At 41.3% G+C, this 17,058-nt stretch overlaps 1 protein-coding gene across 4 annotated transcripts in view; it reads left to right on the forward strand.

Annotated features, from left to right (window-relative positions):
• igf2bp1 (insulin-like growth factor 2 mRNA binding protein 1) overlaps positions 1-11,367 on the forward strand; it is a 165,683-nt gene extending 154,316 nt beyond the window's left edge. For all 4 annotated transcript variants that reach the window (XM_043674802.1, XM_043674804.1, XM_043674805.1 and 1 more), the window contains 4 exons: positions 3,994-4,068; positions 5,713-5,844; positions 9,134-9,247; positions 10,368-11,367. In XM_043674802.1, coding sequence (XP_043530737.1) covers positions 3,994-4,068; positions 5,713-5,844; positions 9,134-9,247; positions 10,368-10,463 — 417 coding nt within the window. In that variant the 3' untranslated portion in view covers positions 10,464-11,367. The remainder of the gene's footprint in view (positions 1-3,993; positions 4,069-5,712; positions 5,845-9,133; positions 9,248-10,367) is intronic.
• The last annotated feature ends 5,691 nt before the right edge of the window (positions 11,368-17,058 follow it).

The following is a 17,058-nucleotide window of genomic DNA, read 5'->3' on the forward strand; positions in this document are numbered from 1 at the left end:
AACATTTCAACTCCCCCTCCCACTCTGCCGAGGACATGGAGGTCCTGGGCCTCCTTCACTGCCGCTCCCTCACCACCAGACGCCTGGAGGAAGAACGCCTCATCTTCCGCCTCGGAACACTTCAACCCCAGGGCATCAATGTGGACTTAAACAGTTTCCTCATTTCCCCTTCCCCCACCTCACCCCAGTTCCAAACTTCCAGCTCAGCACTGTCCCCAAGACTTGTCCGGACTTGTCCTACCTGCCTATCTCCTTTTCCCCTATCTTCTTTCCCACCTATCCACTCCACCCTCCTCCCTGACCTATCACCTTCATCCCTTCCCCCACTCACCTATTGTACTCTATGCTGCTTTCTCCCCACCCCCACTCTCCTCTAGTTTATCTCTCCAACCTTCAGGCTCTGCCTTTATTCCTGATGAAGGGCTTTTGCCCGAAACATCGATTTTACTGCTCCTCGGATGCTGCCTGAACTGGTGTGCTCTTCCAGCACCACTAATCCAGAAGAAGATTCCGCACCAGGTTTATAGGATTAGATTCCCTACAGTGTGGAAACAGGCCCTTCGGCCCAACAAGTCCACACCACACTGAAAAGCAACCCACCCAGACCCAATCCCCCTATATTTACCCTGACTAATGCACCTAACACTACGGACAATTTAGCATGGCCAATTCACCTAACCTGCACATCTTTGGACTGTGGGAGGAAACCGGAACACCTGGAGGAAACCCACACAGTTAAATTTGATCTTCCTGGACTTGGATCTGGGGACAGGATGAAAGGGCATCAGGGACACCAATGCCGAATACAAGACTCTGCTAAGTGAGAGAGAACAGTTTACTTTAGGAGATGAAGTTTGGTGTCGGTGTGATGGTCCTGCACTAGCATGAGGACCAAATGAAAGTAGCAAACTGGCAAACAGTGCAGGAGGAAAACATGCCCGCCTCCTCGACTGCCTTTCCACCTGTTCTAGAACCCTTGGGTTCTCCCTGTCCAACAAGTGTTGAAAATGCCCAGGGAATTTGAGATGGACCCATGGCCGATGTTGCAGCCTCAACTCCTTTGCTGCCTGAAGAGGAGAATGAACTTCATCTGACACACGCCGGGCGTAAAAGGTGAGTTACTGTGCGTTGCATGCCACCTGTGTCAGAGGCAGAGTTGGCAGAACCTGACCTGGTGCATAAATGCCCCGGGGGAAGCTACAAAAAGAAAGACCCAGCCTATGTCCCCAGACTCAGACGGGGAGGAATGTGGTGATTGTAACAAGGTCAGCCAGGTGGACCTCATAAAATATGAGTTTCCTGATTAGACAAGATTACCAGCCTCAATCAGGGAGCCCTGGATGACAGATATTAACAGAAGTGTCAGGCATGCTGTTCACTCTTGAGAGCTGGATCAGTGTCAAGGACTCTCCCCGTGTAAATAAAGGGTAACCTGGTGATAGGATACTGGCCTCCGTGGAGTTATTTAATGCCCCTCATGATTTTACAACCCTCTATAAGGTCACCCCTCAGTACTCTTACACACCACAGACAAAAAGTCCCAGCCTATCCAACCTCTCCTTATAACGCAAACCTTCCAGTCTTGATAACATCCTTGTAAATCTTTTTTGTATACTTTCCAGTTTAAGAACATCCTTCCTAAAGCTGGGTGAACAGAATTATATACGGTACTCAAAATGTGCTCTTACCAATGTCTTGTGCACTTATACCATGACGTCCCAACACCTGTACTCAATGGTCTGACCGATGGAGACAAGCTTGCCAAACACTTTCTTCTACCTGTGACACCACTTTCAAGGAACTCTGTTCGTGCACCACGAGGTCTCTCTGTTCGACAACACTCTCCAGGGCCCTAACATTAACTGCATAAGTCCTGCTCTGGTTTGTCTTAACAAAATGTAACACCTCACATTCATCTGAATTAACCTCCATCTGCCAATCCTCTGCCCACTGGCCCAATTGATCAAGATCCCATTGTACCTTTTGATAACCTTCTTCACTGTCCACAATATCACCAATTTTGGTGTCATCCACAAACTTACAAACCATGCCTCCTATATTCTCATACAAATTGTTTATATAAATTTTGAACAACAGTGGCTCCAGCCCTGATCCTTTTGGCACACCACTGGTCAGAGGCCTCCAATCTGGACAACAACTCTACCACCTCTGTCTCCTACTATCAAGCCAATTTTCTATGCAGCTCCCCCTGGATTCCATGTGATCTAACCTTGCTAACCAGTCGACCATGCAAAACCTTGTTGAAGGCCCTGCTGAGGTCCATGTAGACAATGTTGACAGCTCTGCCTTCATCTATCTTCTTGGTCACCTCTTCAAAAAAACCCAAATCAAGTTTATGAGACACGGTTTCCTTGCCTTATCAGCAATGCACAGGTCGAATCACACCATCCAGTTCGCTAATGACACGACTGTAGCGGATCTCATCAGCAGGAACGACCAGAGGAGGTGCAGCAGCTAACAGACTGATGCAGAGCCAACAACCTGTCTCAAGACAAAAGAGATGGTCATTGACTTCAGGAAGGTACAGAGTGACCACTCCCAGCTGGACATCGATGGCTCCCTTGTGGAGATCGTGAAGAGCACCAAGTCTCTTGGCGTACACCTGGCAGAGAATCTTACCTGGGCCCTCAACACCAGCTCCATAGCCAAGAAAGCCCGGCAGCATCTCTACTTCCTGCGCAGGCTGAGGAAAGCCCACTTCCTAACCCTCCCCCCATCCTCACCATGTTCTACAGAGGGTTCATTGAGAGTACCCTGAGCTGCTGCATCACTGCCTGATTCAGGAATTGCACTGTGTTGGATCGTATGACCTTGCAATGGATAATGAGGACAGCTGAGAAGATCATCAGGGTCTCTCTTCCCTCCATTACAGACAATTAAACTACACACTGCATCCGAAAGTCTAAGAGCATTGTGGAAGAACCCACGCACCCCTCATTCAAACTCTTCCCCCTCCTGCCATTTGGCTGAAGATACCAGAGCATTTGGTCTCTCACGGCCAGACCATGCAACAGTTTCTTCCCCCAAACCAACAGGCTCCTTAACACAGTATAATCGGACTCCTTCCCATCTGAAATACTTTTGTATTGCTGCTTCTGTTATTCATCATTCTTCTATTACACTGTTATTTGCGTGTTTTGCACTTCCTATGCACTTTATGCCGTGTCCGATTGTATAGTTTGTGCTGTCCATGTAGCACCCTCTGTCCTGGAGGGACGTTGTCTCGTTTTACTGTATCAGTTGTATATGGGAGAAATGACAAGTAAAAACAACTCTACTTAATCCCATTTCATCTGTCTTGGCTTCACTTCCTTTATATGCTTTATTGGTAAATAAAAGGAACCTTGTTAGAGTTAAATAGCTTTGCACACAGCCTCAGATTGTGAAGAGTATTATAGAGATGTTCAGAGTTATAAGGAGATTTTGTTGAGGAAATATGGAGAAATATGCCATTGGCAGAAGTGTCAGTAACCGGATGATATCATTGGTGAAAGAACTACAGTGTGATGAGAATTTAATTTTTGCAGAGCCGGTTGTTATGGTCTGGAATGCACTGCCTGAAATGACAAGGACGTGGATGTTCTCAATGACACTGGTATCCTGGGGCTCCCACATCCTGCAACTAGTTTTTAAGATTCGCACCCCTGTTTTCAAACCCCTCCATGGCCTTGTCGCTCCCTAACTCTGTAAGGGAGCCTCCTTGCCTCCACGTAATCTCTGGAATTTCCTGTGCAGACCTCGCTGTCAGTCTCATTTCCTTGGAGATACTCCTTTAAAGCTCACTGTTTAGCCAAATCATTTACTACACGATTGATGCCAAACATTGGCAGTTACATTCCAATGAAACACCAAGTGCTGCCTTTATGATGTGGCAGGTGCTATGTAAAAGCAAGGTACTGCATTGTCACAGAATGGAAGTGCCCTCACTGTAACTTCATGCTTGGTGTAATTTCTTAATATCTGTCATTGCAGATCGCTCCAGCAGAAAGTCCGGACACCAAACAGCGCATGGTGATCATTACAGGACTGCCAGAGGCTCAGTTTAAGGTAAAAAAAAAGAGACAACTCCATTAGAAAGAGAAAAGATAATTCTTGCAGAAATGCGAGCTTAATGTGTGAGTGCTACCTGAAAACGGGCTAAAATTCATCTCGCCATCTGAAATGGAAATTGGGTTTTCTGCTTGAAACCCATCCTATCCTGACCAATTAGTTAAAGGTTTGGAGATTTTTGAATAGTGGGGTGACAGGGCATTGAATGCTGGGTCAGTAACAGTGGTGGAGGCAGAATCTCTAATCACTTTTATAAGGAAGGTGTAAAACCATTTCAAAGATAACATCTTTAACATCAGGCTGTGGAGAAATGACAGATGAATGGAGGGCTAAATGGGCTGAATGGGACTAAATGGAGGGCTGGTACATATCTGATAGGTTGAATGGCCCCCCTCCTGCTTTTGAAGATATAATTATTTTACAGCAAGGAGCCTGGGTGTAGGATTAATGTAAACTATCTTCAATTGTTGTTCCCATTCTGAAATGTTTCTTTCACTTGTTTTCTCTTCTTCTTTTTCTCTCCTTCTCTCTTTCCTTTCTTTCTCCCATCTTCCTCACTATCTGACCTTTTCCCTATCCCACTTACTAACATATGATTTGGGAGCAGGAAGAGGCCATTCAGCCCTTTGAGCTGAGACTGCTATTTAATAAGATTCTCAAAAATAAGATAAGGTTATGGCCTAAACTCTTCGCTAACCTCGGACTCCCTTATCAATCAGGAACCTTTCTAACCTGCCATAAGGATGTTCAATAACCCAGCCTTCACCATGCTCTGGGGAAGAGAATTCACAGATTGATAACCCTCTGAAAGGGAAAACAAACATCCTCCACATCTCTGCCTTAAATGGAAATCCTTTATTTTTAAATGGGATTACTATTTGTACTCGTTCACTTCCCTGTCTCCCTCTCTCTTTCACTCTTTCTTGCTTCCTCCCTGTTCTTCTCTTCTCTCATCACCACTCCTCCCCATCTCTGTAGCTGTAAGGATTCCACATGGACTTCAGTTGCTTAAAGTGGCAAGAATCAACAAAACTGGCAAGCTCCTGTAGATTAGAGTCTTTGTACCAGTGGTTGATGAGGCATGAGATTATTACCAAGGAGTGGCATATTGGCTCAGTGGTTAGCATTGCTGCCCAACAGCGCCAGGGACCTGGGTTCAATTCCACCCTTGGGTGATGGTCTGTGTGGAGTTTGTATGTTCTCCCCATTTCTGTGTGGGTATCCTCCCACAGCTCAAACATGTGCAGCTTAGGGTGGATTGGTCTTACTAAATTGCCCCATAGTGTCCAGGGATATGCAGGCTAGGTGGATTAGCCATGGGAATTGCAAGGTTACAGGGATAGGGTAGGGGGGTTGGATCTGGGTAGGATGCTCTTCAGAGGGTGGGAATGGACTCAAAGGGCCTGCTTGCACACTGTAGGGATTCTATGCTCTGCCTTCCATTGGTGTGAACAACAGCTGAGGACAGGATTGAAGTCCCATACAGTCATGGTTAGGTTTCCCGTTGTTACACACAGAGAACAGTCACGTTTGAGAGTTACCAGCACATTCTACAAATGTCAGTCAGCAGCAACAGGAGAGGTAGGGCAAGGACACATAGAATCATTTGAATGACATATTTTTGTTCTCTCCTCCCCCCAGGTCCAGGGCAGGATCCACGGGAAGCTTAAAGAGGAAAATTTCTTTGGACCCAAGGAAGAAGTCAAACTTGAGACGCATATTAAAGTTGCTGCCTCAGCAGCTGGCAGAGTGATAGGAAAGGGAGGAAAAACTGTAAGGGCCAGTGATGGTTTGTTGCTTTTTGAGCTTGGTTTTGAAAAGGGGGAAAACAGATGAAGCAGACAGAAGCTGTCTGATGCGATCCTTAGAATGGGTCAGTTCACCGCCAAGTCGGAAGAGGAATGTAAGACCGTACGGAAATTGCTGGAGAAACTCAGCAGGTCTGGCAGCTGAGACAAACAGAGTGAATGTTTTGAGTCCAATGTGACTGGTGTTCTGAGGACGAGTCATATTGGACTCTGTTTCTCTCTCCTCAGGTGCTGCCAGAACTGCTGAGTTTCTGCAGCACTTTTCGTTATTGTTTCGGATCTCTAGCATTTGCAGTAGTTTGCTTTATTTCACTGTAAGGAGCAGAATTACAGCATTCAGCCTTCATTTCAAACCTGCTCTGCCATTTAATGAGATTGCGGCTGATCTTAAAAATCTGTTTCCTTCACCATCATCTTCATCCTTGATTCACATTGCATCTAGGAACCTATCGCCCTCTGCCTCCCCCGAGTGTACTTGATTGCTAAATACTCATAACTCTCTGGGGTGGAGAATCACAAAGACCCAGAACCCACTGTGAGAGGAAATTTGTCTTCACCTCAGTCCTGACCTCTTACTCAGAGACTGCAGCTCCTTGTTCTAGATTCTCCAGCCCTATCAGGCTTCTTAAGCATTTAATAAATTTCCGTGAGAAGAATTCAGTTCCTTCAGGAATCCAGGGAATAGAGTCCTAAATAGGAAACAGGGTCAGAGGTCATTAAACTTGAAGTAGCTTTTCCAACAGCAGTAGCTACATGTGCTTGTAATAAAGCCTGTTGAAAATGAACATTGTTAACTGTAAAGTAACTCCATTTATTGTAATCCCCTTAACTTTTGCAAAGGACAGAGGAAAGAAAGGGTTTCTAATCTATTGCTACATAGCTCAAACTATGTCCCTTCAAAACATCTAAGTGGACCCCCCACTTAATCATGGTTAAGACAGTCAAAAGACAAACAGTTTATTATGTACTATGGGTGGAAAAAGAATATAGACAATATAAACTAACTCCCAAAGATCTAAAGTTCAGACCATAAGGTGGAAAGTTATTTTATCACCATCCTTTTTATTTTGGTAATAATACATGTGATTTTCAGTAGAGTGACACTTTTTCCTTGATTCAGTAGTTGGTCAAATAGACCCAGGTCTTTTCTTGGTTTAGAACTCTGGTTTTAAGCTCTGTTGGTTTTTCTGTCTTTTTCCCACAAGGACAGGAAGCGATGGATGTTCTCTGTTTGGAGGCTTCGGTTGTTTGTTTTAATGCTTTTAAATCTCTGCCGTTTGACCAATCAGAGGGCTGGTGGCAGATAGAATTTCCTGAACTCAAGAGACTCTTGGTATCCCTGGGTCTTGGAGTCTCTTCCTCACTGCTTCAGAAAACAACATTATATCAAGCAATTCAAAAATATGCAGCAGTTGATTTTTAATTTTCAACAATCCCCTGGTATTTCCCTGTATATCTGAAAACTAGTTTATAATCCTAAACAAGAAAATATATGGCCACTTGCTGTGTTCAGACCTTCAGGTCTGAGCTCTGGATTTCTCTCCCTTAACCTCTGCCATTCCACCTCTTTCCTTCTTTGAGATACTTGACGAAGCCTGTAGTTATCTGCTCTAATATCTTCTTATGTGGCTCAGTGTCAAACTTTGCTGAAGACACCCCTGCCACATGCTTTGGGATATTTTATTGCACTAAAGGTGCAGAATAAGTACAAGCTGCTGTTTTCCAATCCTGTGCCTGACCCAGGTGTCCTTGCCATTTATTGTGTGTTGATGTCTGTGTGTTAATAATTAAAAATCACACAACACCAGGTTATAGTCCAACAAGTTTAATTGGAAGCACACTAGCATTTGGAGCGCCGCTCCTTCATCATGTGGATGTGGAGGACACAATTCTAAGACACAGAATTTATAGCAAAAATTTACAGTGTGATGTTACTGAAATTATACATTGAAAAATATCTTGATTGTCTGTTGAGTCTTTCATCTATTCGAATACCATAATAGTTTCACTTCTTTCATGTGTAAATCACAAAACCTTTTTTTAAAAGTTGCATTCTCAGGTTAGCTGTAACAATGGGTGTTAGCTAGACAATATGTTGAAGGTGTTAGCCCCCTGTGTTCTCTGTCTATGCCATGATGTTTAGATTGATTCTAATGTAAAAAGTGAGATAACAGAGTTTTACATGAATCTTGTGTGTTATGTGTGTGTATAGGAGTGTGTGTGTGTAGGAGTGTCTGTGTGTGTGTGTATAGTGCAATAGTGGTCACCTGTAATGTGACATAAACCCAAGGTTGAGGCCCTCCCTATGGATACCGAACTTAGCTATCAGCCTCTGCTCGGCCACTTTTCGCTGCTGTCTGTCCCAAAGTCCGCCTTGGAGGATGGTCACCCGAAAGCCCGAGGTTGAATGTCCTGGACCCCTGAAGTGTTTCCCAACTGGGAGGGAACACTCCTGTCTGTTGATTGTTGTGCGGTGCCCATTCATCCATTGTCGTAGCCTTTGCTCGGTTTCCCCATGTACCATGCCTCAGGGCATCCTTGCCTGCAACAAGGATAGACAACGTTGGTCTGAGTCACATGAGTACCTGCCACGTACATGGTGGGAGATGTCCCCATGTGTAATGGTGGTATCCATGTCCACACTCTGATATGTCTTGCAGCGCCAACCGTGACAGGGTTGTATGGAGTTGTCCTGAAAACCGGGCAGCTTACTATGAACAATGATTTTTTTTGAGGTTTGGCGGTTGTTTAAAGGCAAGCAGTGGAGGTGTGGGGAAGGTCTTGGCGAGGTGCTCCTCACCAAGATCTTCAGTGTATTGTCTAGCTAACACCCATTGTTACAACTAACCTGAGAATGCAACTTTTAAAAAAAGGTTTTGTGATTTACACATGAAAGAAATGAAACTATCATGGAAATCAAACAGATGAAATACTCAACAGACAATCAAGGTATTTTTCAATGTATAATTTCAGTTACATCACACTGTAAATTTTTGCTATAAATTCTGTGCCTTAGAATTGTGTCCTCCACAATCACCTGATGAAGGAGCGGCGCTCCGAAAGCTAGTGTGCTTCCAATTAAACCTGTTGGACTATAACCTGGCGTAGTGTGATTTTTAACTTTGTACATCCCAGTCCAACACCGGCATCTCCAAATCATGTTAATAATTAGCAAGTTGTACTGACTGTGATTGTTAAGAACTCATTGCAATATGATTCATCCTCACACTCATTCTCTGCTTCCTTTGCTGTAGGTGAATGAGCTGCAGAATCTGTCCAGTGCTGAGGTTGTAGTGCCTCGAGATCAGGTCCCAGATGAGAATGACCAAGTCGTCGTCAAGATCATTGGTCATTTTTATGCAAGTCAGGTAGGCACCCATTCACCTGCCTCCAGGGAGTTCCAGGGCTATTTGAGTTATGGAATGGTTACAGTGCAGAAGGACACCATCTGTCCCATCATATCTGAGTCAGGTCACTGGAAACACAATTCGCCAAGTCCCACTCTCCTATCTATTCCCTGTAGTTGGTGTGGAATGTAGCAGGATTAATGCTCAGGAACATAACCACAGGTTCAAATCCAAATGTCTTTAACCTTTATAATGGGAAATAGAAATAACCCCTCTCTCCCTGATGTGTTGAGAAGTTTTGTATTGACTGGAAATGTGAGCATGGGGGTAAGTAAGCATTGTTTTCTTGCTCTGAAACACCCTGAAAGACTTTCCAAGTTATGTGGCTCTAGAACTTGCAGAATCTATATTATTACTTCACTGACAGAGTGTTAAAGAAAAAACACAGCTTCCACAGTCTGTAACAGGCATGTGTCCAAACTTGATTTACTCGCTCTAAGCAATGGCTATGTTCATAGAATTAAAACTCTTATTGCAAACACTTTTAAAATAATTTGGCATACAATTGAATTAAGACTTTTCATGAGTCTAGTAGTGTTTTGCAAGATGTAATTTTTTTGTCAGTTCTTCGCTGTCCTTGAATGTACTAATGACGATAACAAAATTGGTGTTTTGCACAATTGCAGCGTTCATATTTCTGCAATACCTTCACTCAGTCAAGTTTAATTTTAGTTTGGCTTCAATATATCTAAAGAAGTAGATATCCCTGCATTTATGTAGTGAGCAAACACTAGTTTTTGCTTGAAATAAGTTCTAAATTTAAAACTAGTAACTTTTGAAATTGTCATTAATGCAAACAAGTAATAGTACTATTTTCCCTGGTTGATATAGTGACCAGTTTGTGTTAAATGTCTCTGATTTAAATAGCCAAGACTGTATTTGTATCCAGATTTCAGCCCTTATTATGACATGAGTTGATTAATATATTAACTAGATATTAGTTATAATAATTGACAGTTAACAGGTTTGCACTTTTCTTTAACACTCTCCCCAGTATTGAACTCCTGACAAAGGTTTGTGTTTGTTAATTCCCACAACTTTTATCTGAAATACAAAACTGATATGTCTATTTGTCCCACAGCTAGCACAAAGAAAGATCAGGGAAATATTAGCTCAAGTCAAACATCAGCAACAGCAGAAGGTACAAAGCAACCAGTCCCAGCCTCGGAGGAAGTGAAAACACCAAAATACTCCAGACACGTCCCAACAATGAAGACAGATGCCAGGCCAAAGAGTGGCTGTATTTAGATCAACTTTTTGTTCACTTTTTAAACTGTGGAAGGCTAAGTAAACATTGTGGAAAGAAATTATAATAATTTGATGTAATTTAAGACTTCTTTTTCTCTACTTGAAGTATGTAAAAGAAAATTTAGACTAGCAGAGCCTCAATTCCATGTGGGGGACAGGCCAAACGTTCTCTCTGGATACAGACAATATGTCATCTGGGAGACTGGAGAAGCTGTTACTTATATAGGCCTGGAATCCATTTCCACTTAGAGCTATACTGGTCATCCTGTTACAGGTTGATTCTTACCAATTTTGGGTTTGTGACTTATTTCTGATGATAAATTGTTCGTTATTTAATAGGAGAATGACTACACTAGCAACTTCCGCTATTAAAATTTTTTTGAGAAGGATCCCCCCAATTTGATTCCTCTACAATGAGTGGATTCTTCTCTTCTGCCCTACCTAAAACCCACCATTGTACTCTCACTCTTATTTCTGACAGTTGGTTACAGGGAGACCATGTCATGCTGGCCAGATTATTGACAAGGTGATGTGGTGAATATGGTTGGGTTTGTAGACTATGGACAATAGCAAAATTGGATTCCAACATAAAAATATTCTATTACTTGTCAATGACAAACAAAAGGCAAGACTGAGTATGGGATGTGGGAAGTCAAGAGAGAAAAATATATCAAGTGAAAATTCGGTTAAGAAGGCAATCTACCTCATAGCCATAAAAGGACATGTAATGGCCATCAGATCTATCCAATCGGATATAGTTGTAGACTTCCAGCTTTGTCACTGAATGCAGGTCAGTATATTTTTTTTCTTAGGTAGTTGATAATTGAAGCAAATTGAAGGACATTCCAAACCTTTAAGTCATGGCCCCAAAGCATTTGATTAACTTTCGCTAATCTGAAAGGTCTGAAACACAGTGCTTGTTAATATAGCATTCATTTCTTTTAAAAAGTCACATCATTCAGTGTAGGGATAATATAAACATGTCTGTGTCAGGTACCATTAAGTTGTGGTCAGTCGACACAACATAAGAGATGCACAAGTAAAAGCTTGTTTATGGATCTTTGAAGTAGATTAGAAATATTCTCACAATAGATAGAAAGTTTCCATTTAGGTCAAATCATAATAGCGAGACACATAATGCGTGAGATAAGGAGCAGCAGAACAAAAACAAAGCTGGAATGGCTTTGCAAAGTGAAGGTGTTGTACCCTGCTGAACTTTATGTGAGTTCCTAACACTTTGTTGTCCACATCAAAAAGATTCCAAGAATTGAACTTTGAATCAAAATTAAAGTCAAAATGCCAAACAGTAGACCACTAGATCTATGGAAGAGTCTGAAAGGTTGTTACCTATGCTAGTTTCAGGCCTGCTAGCTGAGTTAGGAGGTAGATGGATAGTTTGAGTGCAGTGTGTCAGCTGGTGTATACTGCTAGCAACATCCCATGAATGGAAAATTAAGGCCCTGTTGTATTTCAGTTGGAGTAGAGTTAATCTTTCATTGAGTCAAACTCTGGAATCGTGTTTTAAAAGAAAACGCAATAAAGTCTTGGGAGTCTTACCCTTGCTTTCTTGTCCATTGTAAATGTTTGACATTAATGGAATCTTCTAAAAGATGTTGGAAAATTATTTAAGACACAATCTTTACAAATGCTTCCTACAGATAATTATTATTCAAAGTCTTTAAAAGGGGTTTTGGGATTAGGTGACAATGCACACAAAAGGACATTGCATTCTTTTTCCTCTACCACTTCCATCAATCTATTGATAAGATACCATGAGCCAGCTGAGCTTTGATCATTGGCTGAGTATATCTTTGTGATGGACACCATCTTTGGAATAAAATTGGGACACGGAGAAAAAAAGCAACCTTCATTTGAGTTAAAATGATTCTTGATTTGTCTAAGTTTATTCTTTCATACTAAGCCTTCCACAGTGTTAAAATGCTAGAAAATTGTGTATTCTTGCCAAATCTTAAATGAACTGTGATGATTGATAAGGTAATGCCAACCATGTGTGGTATTAACTTAAAATTTATTCCGCTTTCTTGAACTAAACTTATGAAATAATTCCTTCCAAGTGGCCAAGATTTTAGTGTGGTGTTTTCCCCACAACGATCATGTCACCTTCCTGGGCCAAACAGAGTTACAATTGGAACTTTGCATGGTGGACACAAATCTGTTTTATCTTCTCATTTTTTCTCCAACCCTTGAATTTGTAGTAAGGAAAGAAAGTGGAATGAAACTAAGAGTCCCACATGTGAGGAGTATGGTATTAACTGAAAGAGATTAAAAATAAGTGAATCATTGGAAGAAAGAGTGATAACAACTTTGACATCTGGTCCAGTCCCTTTTCTAGGAAAGATGTGTTTTTTTTTAATTAATTGAGTTGTGAAAAATAAAATTGAAAGAGAAAGAGAAAACATGACACTGCTAAGGAACACCGAAGGAAGTATATTCACCGGTGATGGCCCAGGGCATCACTGTGTGCTTTTACTAGACTACCTCAGGCGTTTAGTACCTCAACATTTGTTCCTTTTTTGCTTGCTGGTATTTTATATACTTATAAAGCTGATAGTCTTGAATATTTTATTTTTTTAATAAAAGAAAGTAAAATTTGCTGAGTTACGTACAACAGCCGGGAAATGTGTGGAGTGGGCTGTTAGTTTTGCCCCTGCTTCTAGTCGTTGGAAGTGTTTAAATAATTTTAAAAAAAAATTGAAAATTGCAGCAATTGCCTCAGATCTGAGGTACAGAGGTGCCACATTGGGAACAATTTGCATTTTTATGTACTTAAAGGCAGTTGTGATGATGCAGCTAAATGCCACATTTTTCTATTTTTAGACATTGAAAAAATCATTAGATGTGATTTTCAGTTAGTGATGTGTAAAAAGCTTGGATTTCCTACACTTACTCAAATTCTTTAGTTTTGTCACTATTGTTGTGTTAGCTACTTTCAGTATACATAATTAATAACCCTGTAACGTGTGAAAGATTTTATCTCTGCACACAATGTTTCCTCTGTCCATGTTTATAATGAGAGCAAGCCTTGAAAATTATGTCAATCTGAAAGTATACCTTTCTATATCTGGGAAACATGCACACATTTAAAATAGGACTGATTGACCTCTGTGAGCCCTGGATTAGTAATTCAGAGCTTAACTTCAATCTCCCTAATTCTCTCTTCATCCCTGTTCCATTATTGCTCCTGTTGTGACTTGCTATGCACACAATTAGCATCTCAACATGACAGAATATTTGAGTGGAATTCATGCCGTCTTTTGTCACTTTATGTCTATCTTCTATTTCTACTTCCTGCTCCTCACTCCACCTGCCATTATTCTTCTCGATGTATTTATTTCTAAAACAAGGCTTCAAAGCTGGAAACTTTCAGAGCTTCACTATTTGAAGCTCTACACTTTGAGCTTCTGGTTAAGAGGTTAATCTTAAAAACAAAAATACTTAGTACTTCATGAAAATTAACTCTTACTTTCTAATCTTCCGACAGTCAGTTTTCCACAACAGTGAAAATGCAAAAGAAAGAATTTGTCTGAAAGCTGCCAAGCAGTGAAACTTTCCTCTAAACTCCTCCCAATAACTGAGATGGATGATTCCAAAACAACTGGGGAAAGGGCAATGTAGGCTAGTAGGTGTTCATGGCCTTATTACAGGAAAGAGTAACAGTTTGGAGCACTCGATCTTCTGCCTCAATATTGCCATTTTCATGTTCACAGGAATATCACGTCAAGAAAAACAGTTTGCATGACTATAAAATCTCGGTTGCAGCTTCTGGTGAGGGTGAAGTGTTGAAACAGTGAGATAAGCTTCACTTCAGGGTAAGTGGGAATGGACAATAAATTCTGGCCTTGGCAGTAATATCTCCATCTCATAAACAAAAATAAGCAGCTGGGCCACATGCGGAAAATAAGTCTAATTCTTATGCCTTCTTTATAAGCATGGACTGTCTCCCCTGGTTGCAAATCCTTAAGTCTCTCCTGATGCCCACAACCCAGGTCCTTACACAAAATGACCTCTACATAGACACACAGAGCTGTGTTTGTACATGCATCCAGTCTCTTTAAAACAAAAGTGCTTTCAATTTTATTTCTTTGTATAACAATCTGGGAAAAATCCAAGTTTTTTGCACATGCCACCTGCTTTTGTTAAATACTTCATGTGGGAGCAAAAGACTAGATTCTGAAAGTGGCTACATTTGTGCAACGCCCATTCAACCATTGCTGTATTTTGTTTTCAGGTTAAGGCATTGTCCTCTATACAACTTTTCCTTTTATTTGCTTAAATTGTGAAACAGCCTATTCAGACTTCGGCCTATATATTTTTTTTGACCCTACAGCAAGCATCATCTCACCGACACGTGTTTGAGCCTTTTTATATCTTGAAGCTACAGTGCTGGCAATCGACACTTGCAGTGGTAGATTGCTTATTGCTATTGACAGTCCTGCCATAGACACTGTCTGCCTGGATACTGCGGTTTGATTGTCTCCTCCCGCAGAGCTGCATGTTAACTGAAACAAGAACAGAAATTGTTGGAGAAATTATGAGTTAGAAAGCTTCTCTTTTGGAATATACATGTTTGAAGAACCATAATATTAGGGAGTTTAATGAAGTTTAGGGAATTAATGAATTTAAAGGTCAGCAAAGTGCCAGTTAGAAACATTACTTTAGGGGCAAGTGCACATGACAAAGCTCCAATGCACAAATACAGACAGAAAATTCTAGATATACAAGGCAGAATGTCAGCAGCCAACTAGAAAAATGTGCAGTTGAATGTTGTGCATATTGAAGTACACCAGGGAAATAGAGTAGATTTCTATAATGACAAGGGTTTGTGTCTTGGGGACCTTGTCCATTTTTCATTCCCAATTTTGATGAAGGATTTTTATTCAGTTATTGGCTTCCAGAAAAATGGAGAATTTGCCCTGGGTTTCCACTTTGAATTTCCAATTTGTAGCCTTTGTAATCTTTCCCATTGTGCTTTGATCGTCTGTAACAGACACTAGGAAAGGAAGAGGGAACTAGATTAACCATTATGTCGTAGAGTGGAATTGCTTTGAAATTAGTGGTCTGTGGTAAAATTTAATGCCAAAAGTTTAGCTCCACATGTTGATTAGAGTTTAGAGTTTATATGAGATTGGCTAATGAATTGGTGTTTGTACACATCAAAGTGCATGTCAATTCCCACTGGAGAGCCTTAGATTCCAAACAGTGCTTTGATTTTCCATTACAGATTTCATGTGAACAATTACAGGTCTAAGCTGGAATGATTGAGTCTGCAAAGCAGGCGCAACCTGCCGTAGAACTCTACAGTGTGAAATGGAACCATTCAGATACCTAAACTAGCTCTGACATGCTTAGCTTAAATCCTGCCCATTGCCCTCAGCCTAAGATTGCATGTTGTCCAGTCTGAAGGCCATAACTTTGTTGGCTATGAGGCTCTGATTTTGTCTGTGTAGGCAATGAATGGCTTGTGTTCAATGAACTGCTCCATTCATGAATATTTTTATAGCACAACCACCTCTTTCAAAATCTTTAAAACCACTAAATGGACAGCCTCATGAAGGCCAGGTTTGCTCACTTCCATTTAGACCCAAAACAACCAGTGGTGAGTTTATGGTTTCGTTAATGGTGGCGGTGAGTAGCGCAGAGAGTGAGAAATTAAATTAGTGTTATTAAATAAAGTGTTCACTCTGGCACATATTATTTTAAACAGAAAGACAACCAGATCACAATCGGCAGGAGACATTTCCTATGGCAGGACAGTGTTTAAGATTCTTAATACTTCAATTTGAATTTAAAGAAAAGAATGAGTTTACACGGAGCATTTGTTTAAAACTAATATCGCTTGTCGGGCTGTTTGGAGGGCAATTAGAAGTTGATTATCCAACTTGTGGCCTGGCCTTTGAGTGGCACCAGAGTTTAACTCATAATTGTAAAGATTTGTAATTGTCCATAGAATTGGGCCAATTTAAAACATGAATATATGACATATCAACCAAGAATTGCCAGCTTGGTTTTTTTAAAAGGCAATGTCCAAATGATGTGGTTAATGTAGGTTAAGCTGTTAACCTTTAAGCCTCAGTTGATCCACAGGCTGCAGATTCCGATTTCTTAATCTGAATTTCTGTATGGCAATGAAACATGGAACATTTTAAGACAGAGGTTCCCTTGAGCTTCTCAAAGGCTTTCTTGCCCTGACAGTTTTTGAAGGGTTCTTATACAAACTGCTGTTCCATTTGCCCTTGTGCGCCAAAAGATCCTGTTTGGATTCTATCTGCTGCTCCTGCAATATGGCTGCTGTCTGGGGGTAATCAACATGACCATCACATAGTGGTTGACTCTAGTTATTATAAAAGACTCTCTGGCTTCCAGGTAGCTTAGATCAGCATTCAGCCAATCACTCATTTCTGTTTCTTGATGATGATTCATACTAGGGTACAAATCCCCAGGATCTGGTACTTATGAGTATCTTAGAATCATAGAATCCCGAGTGTGAATACAAGCCCTACGGC

This window comes from Chiloscyllium plagiosum, chromosome 33 (genome assembly GCF_004010195.1).
Source record: "Chiloscyllium plagiosum isolate BGI_BamShark_2017 chromosome 33, ASM401019v2, whole genome shotgun sequence".
NCBI classification, from domain to species: domain Eukaryota; kingdom Metazoa; phylum Chordata; class Chondrichthyes; order Orectolobiformes; family Hemiscylliidae; genus Chiloscyllium; species Chiloscyllium plagiosum.